Raw genomic sequence first — 16973 nt, forward strand, 5'->3', positions numbered from 1 at the left:
AACGTTTCGGGACCAATCTGAAGAATGGGTCATTGGACCCGAAACATTAATTCTGTTTCCTCTCCATGAAGGAAGGCCTTGTTTGTCCTCTCAAGTGGACGCAAAATAAAACCATGGCACCATTTTGAAGAACAGGGGAGTTGTGCCTGATGTTCTAACTAATCTTTATCCCTCAATCAAACTCACAAACATACATTTCATATGAACATATGAGTGAAGCTCAGAAGTGTATCACTTAGACCCCCAGACCTCTTCTACTGAACAATATGATCATGGTTGGTCTGATCCATCCACATTTCCACAACCTTTAACTCCCCCTTGCTTACCAAGAATCTATCTATCTATCTCTGTCTTTAATATATTCTAGGAGTCTGCTTCCATTACCATTTGAGGAAAAAATTTCCAAAGATTCACGACACGGAGAAAAAGATTCTGCTCATCTGTCTTAAATGGGTGACCCTTTATTTTTAAACAGTGACCTGTAGAACTAGATTCTTCTACAATGGGAAAAGTCCTTTCCAAATGCACTTTGTCAAGACTCCCCAAGATCTAATCTGTTTCTGATATATTATCTGGTCATTGCACATTTGTGTTTGTGGGAACTTGCTATGTGCAAGTTAGCTGCCATGGTTCCTACACTGAACAATGTCTTCACTTTAAAAGTAAATGATTGGTCATAAGTAAATGTAGGATCATAAAACGGCTTCAGATAATAATTCAATTCCATTTTGAAAACCAGAGTGAATCTGTCTCCAACACACTCTCAGATGGTACATTCCATTTCCAAACAACTCACTGCATTAAAGATTTTTTTGGTATGCCAGCTTTGGTTCTTTAACCAATCACCTTAAATTGGGATTCTGGGTTCATGACTAGTGGGACTTGCTGTGTGCAAGTTAGCTGCCATGGTTCCTACAGTGAGACCAGTTTCTCATTTCCAGGATTTTCTCCTTGTGGTTTTGAAAACCATTATCAGATCTTCAGTCAACTTTCTTTTCCTTTAGGAGAACACTCCCCACTCCCCCCCCCCCCCCACCACCACCACCACCCCCCAGCTTTTCAGTCTACGAAAGAAGTAGAAGTCTCTCATGTCAAGAGCCATTTACATACATCTTTTCTGGATCTGCTCTGAAGTTTTCAGATCCTTCCTGAAGTGTATGCCTAATCTCTGTCTCATTCACAGAGTTCATGATGCTACATGCATTATTAACCACTTCCTCAATCTGCCCTACCATCTTCAATGACAGTCACCCAACCTCTCGTTATTCTCTACTTCCTTTGCAATTGTATTATCTACATTGACTCAACTTAATTGTACGGTCAAAGTATATCATTTCACACTTCTCTACATTAAATGTCATCTGTGAAACATATCAATAACATTATCAGAATCCACAAAAACTTCCATGTTTTGTGTCAGCTGCAAATGTGTGTTGTACTAGTACAGATTATCAAAAGCTGAGGTCCTTACATTGACCCCTAGGTAACCCCATTATGTACTTTCTTCCAGTCTAAATGAAACCCTCATCACTATTCCCTGTTCCCTATAGAGAAACCACAGATCTAAATCCATGGTCTCCTCTATTCCCTGGGCTTCAGGTCTGCTGATAGGCTGCCATGTGTCACTTTATCAAACACCATCCATGTATACAGAATATGATCTGCCTTACTCTCATCAACTCTTCTTGCCGTCTCATCAAGAAGAAAATTCAATCAAGTTAATTAAACAATTAACAAATGTCCTTAAAACAAATCCATTGTGCTTCCCTTTCATTAATCCACACTTGCCCATTTCGTCAGGGATTCTCATTTTCCTCCAGGGAGGCTGGACTGACTGACCCTTAGCCTGACACCCTCTTCTGAATAGAGATGCCACATTTGCAATTTTCCAGTTCTTTGACAGCACTCCATAGCCAAACAAGTCTTGTTGTTGCAAATGGCTTTGGGTCTTCCTGTATAAAAGGCAAATTTTTGCTTCCTTTTTGTTGCAAACTTTCTTATGAACGAGACAGCAAAGAGATTGGCTCTGCAGGGAAAAAGATACTGAGCTCCTTTGGCTACATCTGAAGTGACAGCAGGATATTCAACATGGGAAACTACACTTTAAAAACACATGGACCGAGACATAATTCCCACCACTTTCAAAGCATAACATTAAAATTAAGCAGAATGACTAAACTACAATTGTGCCAATGAATATGAGAAAATATTAATAAAATAATCAGAAATATCAAGAAACTTCACATTCCCTGAAACAAAGCCCAGTGCAAGAGAGCACTCTGTTCTGAAGCAGGACTTTGGTTCAGCATATTGCTTTCAATTCTGGTCTCCCTGCTACAGGAAACCGTTGTTAAACTTGAAAGGATGCAGTAAAGATTTATAAAGGATATTGCCAGGGTTAGAAGGTTTGAGCTATAGGGAGAGGCTAAATACGCTGTGGCTATTTTCGCTGGAGCGTTGGAGGCTGAGGGGTGACCTTATAGAGGTTTATGAAATCATGAAGGGCATGGACAGGGTTATTTATCCGAGGATTTTTTCCCAGCATTGACGTGTCCAAAGCTAGAGGGCGTAAGTTTAAGGTGAGAGGGGAACAATTTAAAAGGGATCTAAGGGGCAACTTTTCACGCAGAGGCTGGTGCATGTGTGGAAAAAGTGAGGACTGCAGATGCTAGAGATCAGAGTCGAAGAGTGTTGTGCTAGAAAAGCACGGCCAGTCACCTTGTTGGCAGACTGAGTTTATCCAATTGCTAAACTGGGAGGGTTTCAAGGTTTGTTTTTTGCTACATTGGGGGATTTGAGCAATGATAGTCACCACATCTTTCAGTTCTGAAGAAGGTCATGCCGGATTCAGAATTAACTTCACAACTGCTGGCAGATCTGCTGAGGTATCTCTCTCTCTGCAGTCATTTCCGTATCTGTTTTAGGAATGTTACAGTTGGTATCTGTATTTCTGGGCTGGAAGGGACAAACTGCCCGTTAGACTGGGTCTTGCTATCTGAACTTCTCTGAACTTCTCTACCCCGGACGCACGAAGATAAAATAAACTTAAACACGGTAGTCTGCTTTCAAATGACACACAATGCCAAAGGTGTATGCATATACAAACAGCCGTTTCTTCCCTCCAGCAGAAATCCCCAAACTTGCAACAACAAGGTAACAAACTGCTGGAGAAATCATGCTCAGAGAAAAACAGAATCAACATTTCAAACCCTTCTTCAGTACCCTACACTTGCAGCTTGGACTGGATGGAAGAGGGGGTGTTGAAGAGTTTGGTGAGGGGGAACAATAAATAATCCAGACTCGAGGCTGTTCTAACATTCTGTCTCTAAAATCCTAACCCAGGCACAGTACCAAGCTAAAATCTGAATAAAGAAATTAAGCTTTCTATTCTATTTGACCACAGCACTGAGGCTGTTGTTAACCTCACATCTAGAACCAGATTTTGCAGTGCAGGTTGAAAATAGTATCCAATTGTTTGTTTCAAATATCATAAAGATCATAACATTTAAATAAGTTTTATGAAGGAACAAAATACTTTTTTTTGCACGTGTTTACGATTTTTTAAATTTGAAAACAATACACGTACAGGCGACTCCGTGATGACTCTCCTTATATAAAAGGATTCAATTTTATTTCTGACATTCCTAATGTTTCAGTCGGAATTTTTGATGTCTGCATTCGCCGTCCTTGTATAAGGTGTGAGAAAATGCGGAGCTTTATTTCAATTTTAAAATCGTGACATCAGCTGCTCCGAAATTGTTTGTAAAATGCAATAGGTGTCGGGTCGCGGAAACAAGCAAGAGTTTGTGGCTCATCCTCCCTAATAACGAAGAAAACCTGCAATTACTAAAAAAAAGTTTCAAAACGGGTTGATAGCCCTGCGCCTCTCCGCGTTGACTTGCTGCAGATACTGTATATCGATCCCATTATAGACTTAATTATTCTTGCCTTAAAGATATCCACTAGACCACAATTCGAAATAATATTGTTCAATGGAAGGCTCAAAGGTACTATTTTAAAACAGTTAGCCATAGTCGCCAAAAAAAACATTTCAAATGATTTTAAGAATTCTAAGTGCATCAACGAAATCTTGCAATCGGACAGCTTCTGCAGTCCAAATGTATTCCCCCGGAACATTTCAAATAGATAGTGTTGAACAATAATAAAATCTGCAAAAAAATGGCCAGAAAGAAATAAACACACACCGGTTCTAGCCAGGAGTGTTAACTTGTACCTTCTTTATTGGCAATGGAAGAAACCTTTAAGCATCTAAGGCTTTCTTTTATAAAGAATAAATTCCATTGAATAAAGAAGGCATAATTTCATTAATGTATACGCGAAACAACTTTATGAAAATGATTGATTTGCCGCATAAATCTTGTTTGATATCTGTACTCAAAATCAACTTTCACTCACAACGTAATGGGAGTTTTAAAACTCAGAAAACGCAACATGGTAAAGAAGTTATTTGTTCCCAAGAACAATCTGAGTTTTAAAGAAAAAGATTGGTCCAAATGAGATTGGGCACCAGTTGAATTTATGCCGTCGCCAAGTGGGAATCGAATGCCGGATGATGTCTTGCAATTATTAATGAGAACAAGTGCCTTGAGATATCTTCATAATCATTAACATAGAAACACAGCCAAGAGAAGTCACTGAAAAATTTATCTTGTTAAAATGGTATTAAAAATAGAGGGGAAAATCTCACAGTCACTCTTCCCTAATCTCACAAATTTGCCAGATTCCCTTTAGCAACTTCTAGTCAACCTGTTTGGACGTGTTATGACACAAATATGGATAGGTGGTACTTGAACGTGGACCTTTTCGGCCAGAAGTAGGGCCAATGTAACTGCGCCAAAAGAGCCCTTATTCACTTTATCACTCAGTTTCGGGACATATCAGAGACAAGTATATTATTTACAGTAATTATTACCGTATTGCTAATCAGAATAAGAAACAATTGAATAACAATAGTGAACATTCAATATTAAGGGTAAGGTTGACGATAATACCGTAGCCCACACTCACTATAAACATTCAACATTAAGGGTAAGAGTGATGATTACTGTAACACAACATTCATCATCAAGTTCAGTATTAAGGGTAAGGATGATGATTACTGTAACACAACACTCACTATGAAGTTCAGTATTAAGGGTAAGGGGAATGATTACTCTAACACAACACTCACCATCAAGTTCACTATTAAGGGTAAGGGGAATGATTACTGTAACACAACACTCACCATAAAGTATTAACAGCGAGTGTGATGATAATACTGTAGACCCCAAATTCACTATAAATATTAAAGGTGAGGATGATGATAATGCAATAACCCACACCCACCATGCAGCTCTCCTCTCGGATACACTCTGTCGCTTCAGCGAGTTGTCCTCATTCATTCATCCTCATTCCTTAAAAGGAGGAAGGGGGCGTGCCCAAAGCAGCCAATCCAAAGTCAGCTATTAACATATATGCAAACGACCACCGTGTGGAACAGCCCAAGAACGTAAGGGGAAGATGGCATTTTCACGAAGCAAACATCTCAACGATATGACAGTACTGTTGTAAAGGAAAATAAAAACAATGTATATTTGGGGATATTTATTCTTCGGTCTTACATAGGTTGTTAGTTTGCACTTGTTTGTTTGTTACCCATCCCACTCATTCTGAATATTCGTACAGTCCAGCAGCAGCTTGGGCCAAACCATTTATTTAAGTGGATCATGATGGATTCATTGAACACGCACACAGAAAGGTCAATTTTTCGTAAGTCTTACGGCTGTTGTTGGGGTGAAAGGGTATCTTATTTTTAATATTTCAGACGGTACAGTAGACCATATCATAACCAGTTGCCCCTGCCGTGATGGTTGGTGTAGCCCAGCTGGTTTCCGGTCTCGGGTCTGGTTGCCCGTCTGCTCGAGCTGCAGCACCGCCATGTTGTCCCGTTCCCGGTGCCTGGCTCGGAGCCTGAGCCGCTTCGCCGCCAGCCGCAATCCGGGGGGCCTGCAGGTAGGCGACACCGGAGAGATTGCCCCCCCCCCCCCCCCTTCCCGACCGGAGCGGCGGGGAGGGTGGATGGAGCTCATCCTCGAGCCGGCTGGAGACAGAGGTTGCCGAGGAGGCCCGAGGCCTTGGCCAAGGGCAAGTTGTTACTCCGAGCCTGTGTCTGTTATGGGTCAGCTCTCACCGCGCCCCCCTCTCCCGGGCTGCGCTCTTATTATCCTCCCTCAGCTTCCCTGGGGGTCCGCTCTCACTCTTAGCCGGGGTTGGCCTCTCTCTCGGGGGTCCGCTCTCATTCCTTCCCAACCTCCTCCGCCCGGGTCAACTTTCACCCCGGGGTCAACTCTTCCCCCACCCTCCGCCTCGGGGTAAACCCTCTCATCCACCCTCCCGAGGTTCGCTCATCTCACTCCTCCTTCCCTAGGGTCCGCTCCTCTCTCTCTCTCGCCTTCCCCATTCCCTCATTGCGTTTATGCCCGTTCCTTCAGAATTGTTCATGTCCAAAAGTGCCTCACTGCTGGTCACTAATGTCTTACAGGTAACGGTGACCAGATTTCTCATTGTGATGTGGGTGGAGCGGTAAAGGCTCATTAGTACAATAGGAGAACTCCCTTTTACTTCAAAATTATCAAATTTTGCTTTGATCTTATCCAAACGGAACTAAAGGTGATCTTCTCTACATAAGAGTCGAAATTGTAAACCTGTACAAATTATTCTCATGTTGGAATAGGGGAATTTGGTTTACAAGCGTGGTGGATGATTGATTACTTGTTGTGAAAACAGGGGTGGGGATAAAAGTTACAGATGTAACATCTGCAAATTTGATCAAATATTTACCTTACCAAAAAATCTCCCTGATCCTTTATATTTTGAGCCTCAGCAGAAAATAATGAGTATTGTGCTTTTATGATCTCCATATAACTTGCAGCATTTTGCAATTCATGTATTTTTCGTGTGCATTCTTTTGATCGGTTAATTTGCTTGTGATGTTGGCTGAGGGATAAACATTGGTCTGTACAATTGTGAAAAACTTCTCTGCTTCTCTTCAAAATAGTGCCACAGGATCTTCTGCATTGTTTGAGAAAGCAAATGGTGCGGTGATTTATAATGCCTTATCCAGGAGACAGAACTTGCAGCAGTGCAGCATTTCTTTATTCATTGGAGTAGGAGTCTGTTCTTTAACCAAACTTCTGGGGCGCACCTTGAGCTCTCAACCTTTTGACTGAGATATGATTATGACTGTTAAGTCGCAGTGAACAGAGTAGTCAGTGATCTTGATCTGCATAAGCAGCTGCTCATATTGGATAATGTTTTGCTTTTCTCAAACTGAAATTCTGCAAAAGGTGCTTTTGAGGATCCCTCAATAGTTCAGTGATATTCTTCAATGCATATTTGAACGATACGGATCAGAAGGTTCCATCTCCAGTCTCTGCTGAGCAACTTTCTTCATCCAGAGGATCCTTAGTGATTCTACAATTGTCCAACCTCAGTGCTCCGTTCCACAATAGTTAGGATTCTTGTAGGATAATGAACCTTAACTGGGAACAAAGCCAAATCCAGCAGGCTATGACCTGCCCTGGTTGTATATATTTGTCAAGCGCCTCAAATGAATATTAGCCACTAAGGTGTGATACTGTAATCTTTCTTGTGTATGTAGAAAGAGGAAGATAATTTTCATTTTTATGCTACATTTTATAGAGATTGATAAGCTATCCAGGAACCATCAAACTGGAGTGGTTCATTGAGAGAAGACCTGTAATGCAAAATTCAAAATGAGTGTAGAAAATGAATCCCAGCCTAAAAAGTGAGATGGTAGAATGGTATTGAAAGCCTAATCTAACATAGGATTTGAGAAAATTTTAAAGGTGTCAGTGGAACTTTACTAAAGAGGAGCAAGGCTGCTGAAAGCTGTGTCATAGGTAGTGAGGGGAGAAGGGCATGGAGGCAGGATTCATAGCAAATGTATAGAACTCCAAAAAAACCACACAAAATATCTGAAGAAATTAGAACAGAGAATTAGAGAGTCAGTATGGGTGAGGCTGATGATGTCACAGTTTTTTTTCTACTACATTTTTTTGAACTCAACAAGTCTGGCAGCATCTGTGGTGAGAAAAACAATTACTACTTCAAGGCCAAAGTGACTCTTTGTTCCAAATGAGTCACATTGGACTTGAAAGCTTAACTCTTTTTTTTGGGCCGTAAATACTGCCAGATCTGCTAAGTTCTGTTTTTATTTTAATCTTCAGTATCCGCAGTTATTTTGGGTGTAGCAGTGTTGATTGGGTGAGTTGGGGTTTATTAAGAATGGATGATGGAAGGACACTGGAGGCCACTGCAGAAGCAGACAGTGTTATGAAGTTTGAAATAAATGAGCTTGATGTATGAGGAACTCCATGACCTAAAATACTGTGAAAGTGGCAATTTTCAAGCTGTGGCTGGGGAAGGAGAATGAACTTAATGGAAAAATAAGCATGGCTTATTTATGGTGGTGGCTTTAGACAGCCGTCTATCTAATGAACAATGCCTAAGCATGAACTGAATTTTATAGGTGTCATGTATTTCCTGGAGGCATTTTGTAGCATGAAGCATGAGAGAACAGAATGGTATTGGCATGCCTTAGAATGTATTGACTGGTATTACACTCGCTTCAGTCTGATAAATATACTGGTGCCAGTTATGTTAAATGGAGGATAATTTTTGACTCTTCTGCATTCAGGTTTTAGTTAGGATCATGTTTAGGGTCAGACTTGATTAACAGGGAATTCCCTGTGATGCTGTACTAATCTAATTTCAGGGAACCAAGAAAAGGAGTACTGCATCTTTAACCCTCCTATTCAGAATGCTGGATAAGAATCCGCATATATTTCTCTAAGAAAATGGGTATCAACATCTTTGTTACCTGGTGGGGGTTAGCTGAAATGACATCCTCCTTTCAAGGTTATGGTAAGCAGAACTTATAGAAATAGTTGGTTGAAATATTTAACTGAGTGGGAAACGTCACAACTGAAAAGGTAATAAGAGGCATATTTATATTGTGAGAAAATATATAAGCTCTCCTGTTTTGTTGATTCATATTTGTTATTGGCCTACTCGACATTTGGAGGAATGACCACCAGTTATGGGCCAAAGACTGTGAGGTGGAATGTGCAGGAGGCTGTGTTGGTGAATGCAGAGTTCAGAGTGTTGTGTAGCTGGAGGTAGGCAATTCCTGAAAAGGTTTCAACATGTGAACATTTTCATTTGGAAGCATTGGAAGACATGACCATAAAACAATAAGATGTAGGAACAGAATAGGCCCTTGAACCCATTCGGCCAAGGGGAGGCGATCGCATAGTGGTATTATCGCTCGACTATTAATCCAGAAACCCAGAATAATGTTCTGGGGAGCTGGGTTCCACGGCAGATGGTGGAATTTGAATTCATTAAAAAAAATCTGGAATTAAGGGTTGACTGATAACCATGAAACCATGAGGTAAAAACAATGACTGCAGATGCTGGAGACCATATTCTGGATTAGTGGTGCTGGAAGAGCACAGCAGTTCAGGCAACATCCGAGGAGCAGTAAAATCGACGTTTCAGGCAAAAGCCTTTCATCCTGATGAAGGGCTTTTGCCCGAAACGTCGATTTTACTGCTCCTCGGATGCTGCCTGAACTGCTGTGCTCTTCCAGCACCACTAATCCAGTACCATGAAACCATTGTCAATTGTTGGAAAAATCCATCTGGTTCTGTAATGTTCCTTAGCGAAGGAAATCTGCCATCCTTACCTAGTCTGGTCTACATGTGACTCCACAGCCACAGCAATGTAGTCAACTCTTAGCTGCCCTCTGATATGGCCTAGCAAGTCACTCATTTGTATCGATCGCTAGAAAGTCACAACAAAGGAATCAACCAGACAGGCCACCTGGCATCAACCTTAGAACTAGAAAAGATAACAGAAAAAAACATAAACAGTCCTGTTGACCGTGCAAAGTCTCCTTACCAATATCTCTTGGCTGGTGCTGAAATTGGGAGAGCTGTCTCACAGACTAGTCAAGCAACAGTCTGACATAGTCATTCTTATGGAATCATACCTTACTGATAACACCCTAGAGGCCACCATTACCATTCCTGGATATGTCCTGCCCCACTGGCAGGACAGACCCAGCAGAGGTAGCACAGTGGTGTACAGTTGGAAGGGAGTTGCCCTGGGAGTCCTTGGCATCGATTCCAGACCCCATGAAATCTCATGGTGTCAGATTAAGCATGGGCAAGGAAACCCCTTACTGGTTACCATGTATCATCCTCCTTTTGGCTAATGAATCAGTACTCCTCCATGTTGAACAACGTTTGGAGGAAGCGCTGAGGGTGGCAAAGGCGCAAAATGTACTCTGGTTGGAGGATTTCAATGTCCACCACCAAGAGTGGCTTGGCAGTAGCATTATTGATTGAGCTGGTCAGGTCCTAAAGCTAGACTGGGTCCGTGGCAGGTGTTGAAGCAACCAACAAGAGGCAAAAAACATACTTGACCTCATCCTTACTAATCTGCCAGCTGCAGAAGCATCAGTCCATGACAGTATAGGTGAAAGTGACCACCTCACTGTCCTTGTGGAGACAAAGTCCTACCTTCACATTGTTGTGTGGCGCTATCACTGTGCAAAATGGGCCAGACTTCAAACCGATCTAGCAGCTCAAGACTGCGCATCCATGAGGTACTGTGGGCCATCAACCGCAGCAGAACTTTACTCTAGCACAATCTGCAACCTCGTGGCCTGGCATATTCCCCACTCAACCATTACTGTCAAGCCAGGGGATCAACCCTGGTTCACTGGAGAGTGCCGAAGGGCATGCCAAGAGCAGCATCATGCATTCCTAACAATGAGGTGTCAACCTGGTTAAGTTACTGAACAGGGCTACTTGCATGCCAAATGGCATAACCAACAAGTGATAGACAGAGTTAAGCAATCCCACAACCAATGGATCAGATCTGAGCTCTGCAGTCCTTCCACATTCAGTCATGAATGGTAGTGGACAATTAAACAAACTCATTGGAGTAGGAGGCTGCACAAATATCCCCATCCTTGGTGATGGAGAAGCCCAGCACTTGAGTGCAAAAGATAAGGCTGATGCATTCACAATGATCTTCAGCCAGAAGTGCTGAGTGGATGATCCATCTTGGGCTCCTCCAGTGGTCCCCAGCATCACGGATACCAGTCTCCAGCCAATTCACTTCACTCCATTTGATATCAAGAAACAGCCGGAGGCACTGGAATAAGCAAATGCAATGGGCTTTGATAACATTCCAGCGATAGTACTGAACATGTGCCCCAGGACTTGCCATTCCCCTATCCAAGCTCTTCCAGTACAGTTACAGCACTGGCATCTACCCGACAACATGGAAAACTATCCAGGCATGTCCTGTGCATAAAAAGTAGGACAAATCCAACACTGCCAATAACCGTCCAATCTGTCTACTGTCTATCAGTAAAGTGACGTAAGGGGTCATCAACAGTGCTATCAAGCAGCACCTTCTCAGCAACAACCTGCTCCGTGACTCCCAGTTTGGGTTTTGCTGGGGTCACTCAGCTCCTGGTCTCATTACAGCCTTGGTTCAAACATGAGCAAAAGAGCTGAATTCCAGAGATGAGGTGATTGTGACCCTTGACACCAAGGCTGTATTTGACAGAGTATGGCATCACGGAGCCCTGGCAAAACTGGAGTCAATGGATATCAGGGAGCAAACACTCTGCTGGTTGGAGTTGTACCTGGCACAAGGGAAAATGGTTGTGGAGGGTCAGTCATCTCCGCTCCAGGAGTCTTTCAGGGTAGTGTCCTTGGCCCAGCAATCTTCTGCTGCTTCATCAATGACCTTCCCTTTGTCAGAAGGTCAGAAGTGGGATGTTCACCGATGATTACATAGTGTTCCGTACCATTCATGACTCCCCAAATACTGCTCAAATGCAACAAGATCTGGACAATATCCAGATTGGGCAGACAAGTGGCAAGTAACATTCACACCACACAAGTGGCAGACAATGACCATCACCAATAAGAGACACTCTAACCACCGCCTTTTGACATTCAATGGTAGTACCATCACTGAATCCCCCATTGTCAACATTCTTTGGGTTACCATTGACCAGAAACTCACCACATAAATACAGTGGCTACAAGAGCAGGTCAGAGACTAGGGATACTGCGGCAAGTAACTCACCACCTGACACCCCAAAGTCTATCCACCACCTACAAGACACAAGTCAAGAGTGTGATGGAATACTCCCCACTTGCCTCGATGGACGCAGCTCCAATAACACTCAAAAAACTTGACACCATCTAGCTTAAAGCAACCTGCTTAATTGACACTATATCTACAAACATTCAATCCCACCACCACTGGTGCTCAGCAGTAGAAGTGTGTACTACTTACAAGATGCACTGCAGAAATTCAACAAAGATCCTTAAACAGTACCTTCCAAACCCACAACCGCTTCCATCTAGAAGGACAAGGGCAGTAGGTACTTGGGAACGCCACCTGCAAGTTCCCCTCCGTGCCACTCATCGCACTGACTTGGAAATATACCGCTGTTCCTTCACAGTGTTGCATCAAAATCCTGGCATCCCTCCCCACTGGCATTGTGGGTCAACCTACAGCAAGTGGACTGTAATGATTCAAGAAGGCAGGTCACCATATCTTTCTCAAGGGCAAGTAGGGATGGGCTATCATTGCTGGCCAGCCAGCGACACCCAAGCACAACAAATGAATAAAAAACAATTCAATTATATCCTGGCTGATTTTAATAGTTATTAATTCCACTTTCCTGTTCTCTTTTCCCATAACCTTGTTTCCCTGACTGATTAAATGTCTGTTTACCTCAGCCTTGAATATACTTAATGACCCAGTACGATGACCAGTCTCCATGGTAAATAATTCCACACATTCACTGCCCTCAAAGAAATTCTTCCTTGTTTCTGTCTTAAATTAGTGCCCCTTACTCTGAGATTACGCCCTCTGGTCCTAGACACACACACAAACAGAAACAATCTCTCCACTTCTACCTGTTGTTATACCTCCATTGGGATCACATGCTGGAAATCAAGTCCTGCTATTGTTAAATTTATTTTTACACTCCCTTCTGAGAACAAAAACCGAAACATCCAAAGAGGAACGTCTTGTCCCATAATCTGTAAAAAGAGGTGAAAAGTGTTATAACCTGTTTTTCAGCCTTCTAGTAGTTAATAAAAATAAATCCTTAACACTTTAAAATCAACAAAGAATAATTTATTTATCTAACAGCAAACAAATTAACTAAACTATTGACAAACTGAATAAAACCCTGCTAACTTGCTGCTCGTAAATAAAGCAGTATGCTGTTCCAATAAGTACAAGTTCCACTCAACATTTTTAAAAAGAAAGGTTTTGTTTCTTGAAATTGCAGCCAGGTTACGTGTCTTCTGGAATGTTTGTGCCTTCTCTGCTGACTCTTCTGTCAGGAATATGAGCAAGTTGTGCTGTTGATACCATTGTTATTTTGGTGCTTTCTTTTAAGACACAAACAAGCCTGTGAGAGCCAGTGATTCTCTTTTGAGAGCTGAGGGCCATTCACTCTGGCGGATGGCAGATTGCTCTGAGGTCTTTTTATACCCATAATATCATGTCAATATTTCTGGCATAGGATTGGTCCTAGTTTGTCTAAACCATCAGACCTAGGTAGCAAAAAAAACTATTAAATTTAAGTACCTGGTTCAAATTGATTGGCTAAATTCAAGTCTGCTGTCTTGGTAAAAACTGCTACTTGGCCTGCTAACTGTATGACCTTTCGATACAGATGTTTCAATTTGGGTGTTCTTTGTGTACTTGCAAACTTTCAACTGCTGCTTACAGGCGTCCATTTTAAATCTCAAAGCACATAATCTTTTAAAGAGACCATGGAATGCTTCCCACTCCAGCACTTTACAAGCACAGAAGGAGCTGAAGATTTTGTACTAGGAGTGCAGCAGAGTGAGGAAGATGAAAAGCAAGCTGGAGTCGCATGTGAAGTATCTGTCACTGTCTTGTGTCATGATGGTGATTTGTGCCATGGTGGTGGTATTGTTAAGCATTGCCTGGTGCAGCTCAGCAGCCCCACTCTAGCACCACAGTTTTTGCTGTATTTGCTATAGAAGGTGACAGTAGACTGAAAAGGTACATGATCGTTCCTTCATTACCTGGACAATGACAGTATTGAATGCTATTCCGGGTCAAAATTTTGTTGTGAGTTTTATTTTCAAATTGATTTTTGTTTTGCTTAAATTTTTTGAGGAGGATTAGATCCATTAATCTGATAATCTCAAAGGAGATTTATGTCACAGTCTTAAATTTGCTATGACCTTTTCCTTAATAACCTGTCCTTCTGACTGCGTAAAATAAAATAAAGAATGGCGGATGCTGGAAATCTGAAACAAAAACAAAGAATCCTGGAAAATCTCAGCAGGTCTGACAGCATCTGCAGAGACAAAGCAGAATCAACATCATCTGAGTCAGCAGACTTGAAACGTTAGTTCTGTTTCCTCCCCCCGCGATGATTCCAGACTTGTTTCTCCTGCAGTTTCTGTTTTTGTGTCTGACTGCTTATCCTGTTCACACAAACACACTTTCTGTTGTCACATTTTTGCCAAAATGTAAATATAAACTCTTTTCACTGTAACTATACTTTCCCAGCAGGAGTAGCATGATGGTACTACTTGTATGCTCATAATGCTCATCTTGTACTTCAGATAAATGCCGCTGATCCAGCCATCTCCACTTGAGTTTTCAAAACATGTTCTTATTAAAAGTTAAATAAAATAAAATCTAAACATTATTTAAATTAGATATTTGACTTTAACATGGGAGCTGAATTATACCTGCAGATCCTGGCTCAATTATTAGGATGTATGAACACAAGATCCAAAGTAGGTCTTTTGGCATTTTAAGCCTGTTTTGCAATTCAGGAAGATCACTTTCTTATCTGCGCTAAGTAACCCTCTATTGCCTTGTCTCTGAAAAATTTACTTATCTCTTTTACTTCAGTAAATTTCAGGACCCAGCCCCTATTACCTTCTGGGAAAATTTAAAAAAAACTGACCCCACTATCATCAGATAGCTACAAAGTGAGAAACGTCACATTTCAAGGAGTAGAACATTGTCTCCTTATCACATAGAAGGTCATAATCACAAAAGTAATGAGTTACTACCTATGCTTTAAATCACTTCACAGAAGTCTACATTTTATCTTGATTACTATGTCCAGTGCCTTGGGAGATTAAGTTGTGGACATACTTGATTTGTGTATAAGGACCAAAATAATTCGTCATTTTGCGAAATAAGGGACATGACAAACAAAGGAAAAATGCAAAACTCTGTTGAAGGCATTGATATTTTAAGGTATTATATAGTTAATTGTTCTCTATTGAACTGAAATATCAGGAAATGCTGATGTGCAGTTGCTATTTTATGTGCGGTACTATACTATTTTGGGGACTCTATTATAGAGAGGATATCCAAGCCGTGAGAAAATGTCTTATGGCTATGATTTAAGGAAAATAATAAGAATTTTGAGAGATTTTACGTTTAAACAAACTGGGATTATGTTGAAAGATGATGAAGGAAACACTAATCAAGTTCAGACTTAGAAATAGGGTTGAGCAGATAATTGCAAAAGGTGATTTCCATTGTTGATAGATTAAAAACTGGATCAAAATTATTGATACAAGAAAAAAGGAAGAGGAAAAAAAACTTGTATTTAATGCTTTCTTGTCCACTGGACGTTACAAAGCAACTTGAAGCCAGTTAGTACTTTTGAAATGTGCTGATTAATTTAGAAGCATGTAGACATTTTTCCAGGCAAGTTGTCACAAACAGTATTAATGGAATGACAGAATAATCATGTTAATTTGAATAGCAATTATTTATCAGAAGACCAAGCATACCAGGCCTGCCCTTCAAAATACTACCACAAAATGCTTTTGAGATGCTTTTGCATTCACTTGAACAGTGAGATGAGAATGGGTTAAGGGGTGACCTTATAGAGGTTTACAAAATTATGAGGAGCATGGATAGGATAAGACTAGAGGGCATAGGTTTAGGGTGAGAGGGGAAAGATATAAAAGAGACCTAAGGGGCAACTTTTTCACACAGTGTGGTATGTATATGGAATGAGCTGCCAGAGGATGTGGTGGAGGCTGGTACAATTGCAACATTTAAGAGGCATTTGGATGGGTATATGAGTAGGAAGGGTTTGGAGGGACATGGGCTGGGTACTGGCAGTGGGACTAGATTGGGTTGGGATATCTGGTCGGCATGGACAGGTTGGACCGAAGGGTCTGTTTCCATGCTGTGCATCTCTATAACTCTATCTTCTCAGAGACATGTGCAACATGCTGTCAGCTCTGCATAGCAACCTTGTGACTCAAGGATTCTACTAACTGAACCAGATTGGCCCTTAAGATTGAGAGAGTTGCTCATTTGATGTAAAGGTAGCATAGGTTGATTCATTTCTATACAGAATTTTGATTCTGTAATTGCGCGTACTCCAAACAAGAGAAAGATAGCAAGTGAAATACAGGTGGGGAATATAATATTACAGTAATTGAGAGTTTAGCGATTTCTATATATACTTATCTCTGACATCCCTTTGACAATCCAGTAGTAAAAGCTGTTAAATAGAATGGTAATCATTCTGGCTATGATGTGCAGGTTACACTTTGTTCTTTTCCTTCAAGGTTCACAAGTGTGATGATGCAGAAGAAGGCTAATAAAGTTTAATTGTAAAATTTCAGCCTTGTATATCATAAGATTAAATATGGTGTTATTAATGCAAAATATTAGCAACTTGTTTGCTGGTTATAAAAATAACCTGACCTAAAAGAAAATTGTATTCCTTCCTTACTGCAGGGTAATGGCTCACAACAATGCAGAGGTCCCTCTGGTGAGTAGATGTTCCTGAGTAGACATATGGAGAATTTAATTTGTTA

At 41.2% G+C, this 16973-nt stretch overlaps 1 protein-coding gene across 1 annotated transcript in view; it reads left to right on the forward strand.

Moving 5' to 3' along the window:
- The first annotated feature begins 5854 nt into the window (after nt 1–5854).
- The window catches only part of dlst (dihydrolipoamide S-succinyltransferase), a 49369-nt gene continuing 38250 nt past the window's right edge, over nt 5855–16973 (forward strand). The window contains exons 1-2 of the mRNA XM_072568236.1: nt 5855–6012; nt 16894–16927. Of these exons, the coding sequence (XP_072424337.1) occupies nt 5938–6012; nt 16894–16927 (109 nt within the window). The 5' untranslated portion in view covers nt 5855–5937. The remainder of the gene's footprint in view (nt 6013–16893; nt 16928–16973) is intronic.

The sequence above is a fragment of the Chiloscyllium punctatum genome, chromosome 4 (assembly GCF_047496795.1).
Source record: "Chiloscyllium punctatum isolate Juve2018m chromosome 4, sChiPun1.3, whole genome shotgun sequence".
Taxonomy (NCBI): Eukaryota; Metazoa; Chordata; class Chondrichthyes; order Orectolobiformes; family Hemiscylliidae; genus Chiloscyllium; species Chiloscyllium punctatum.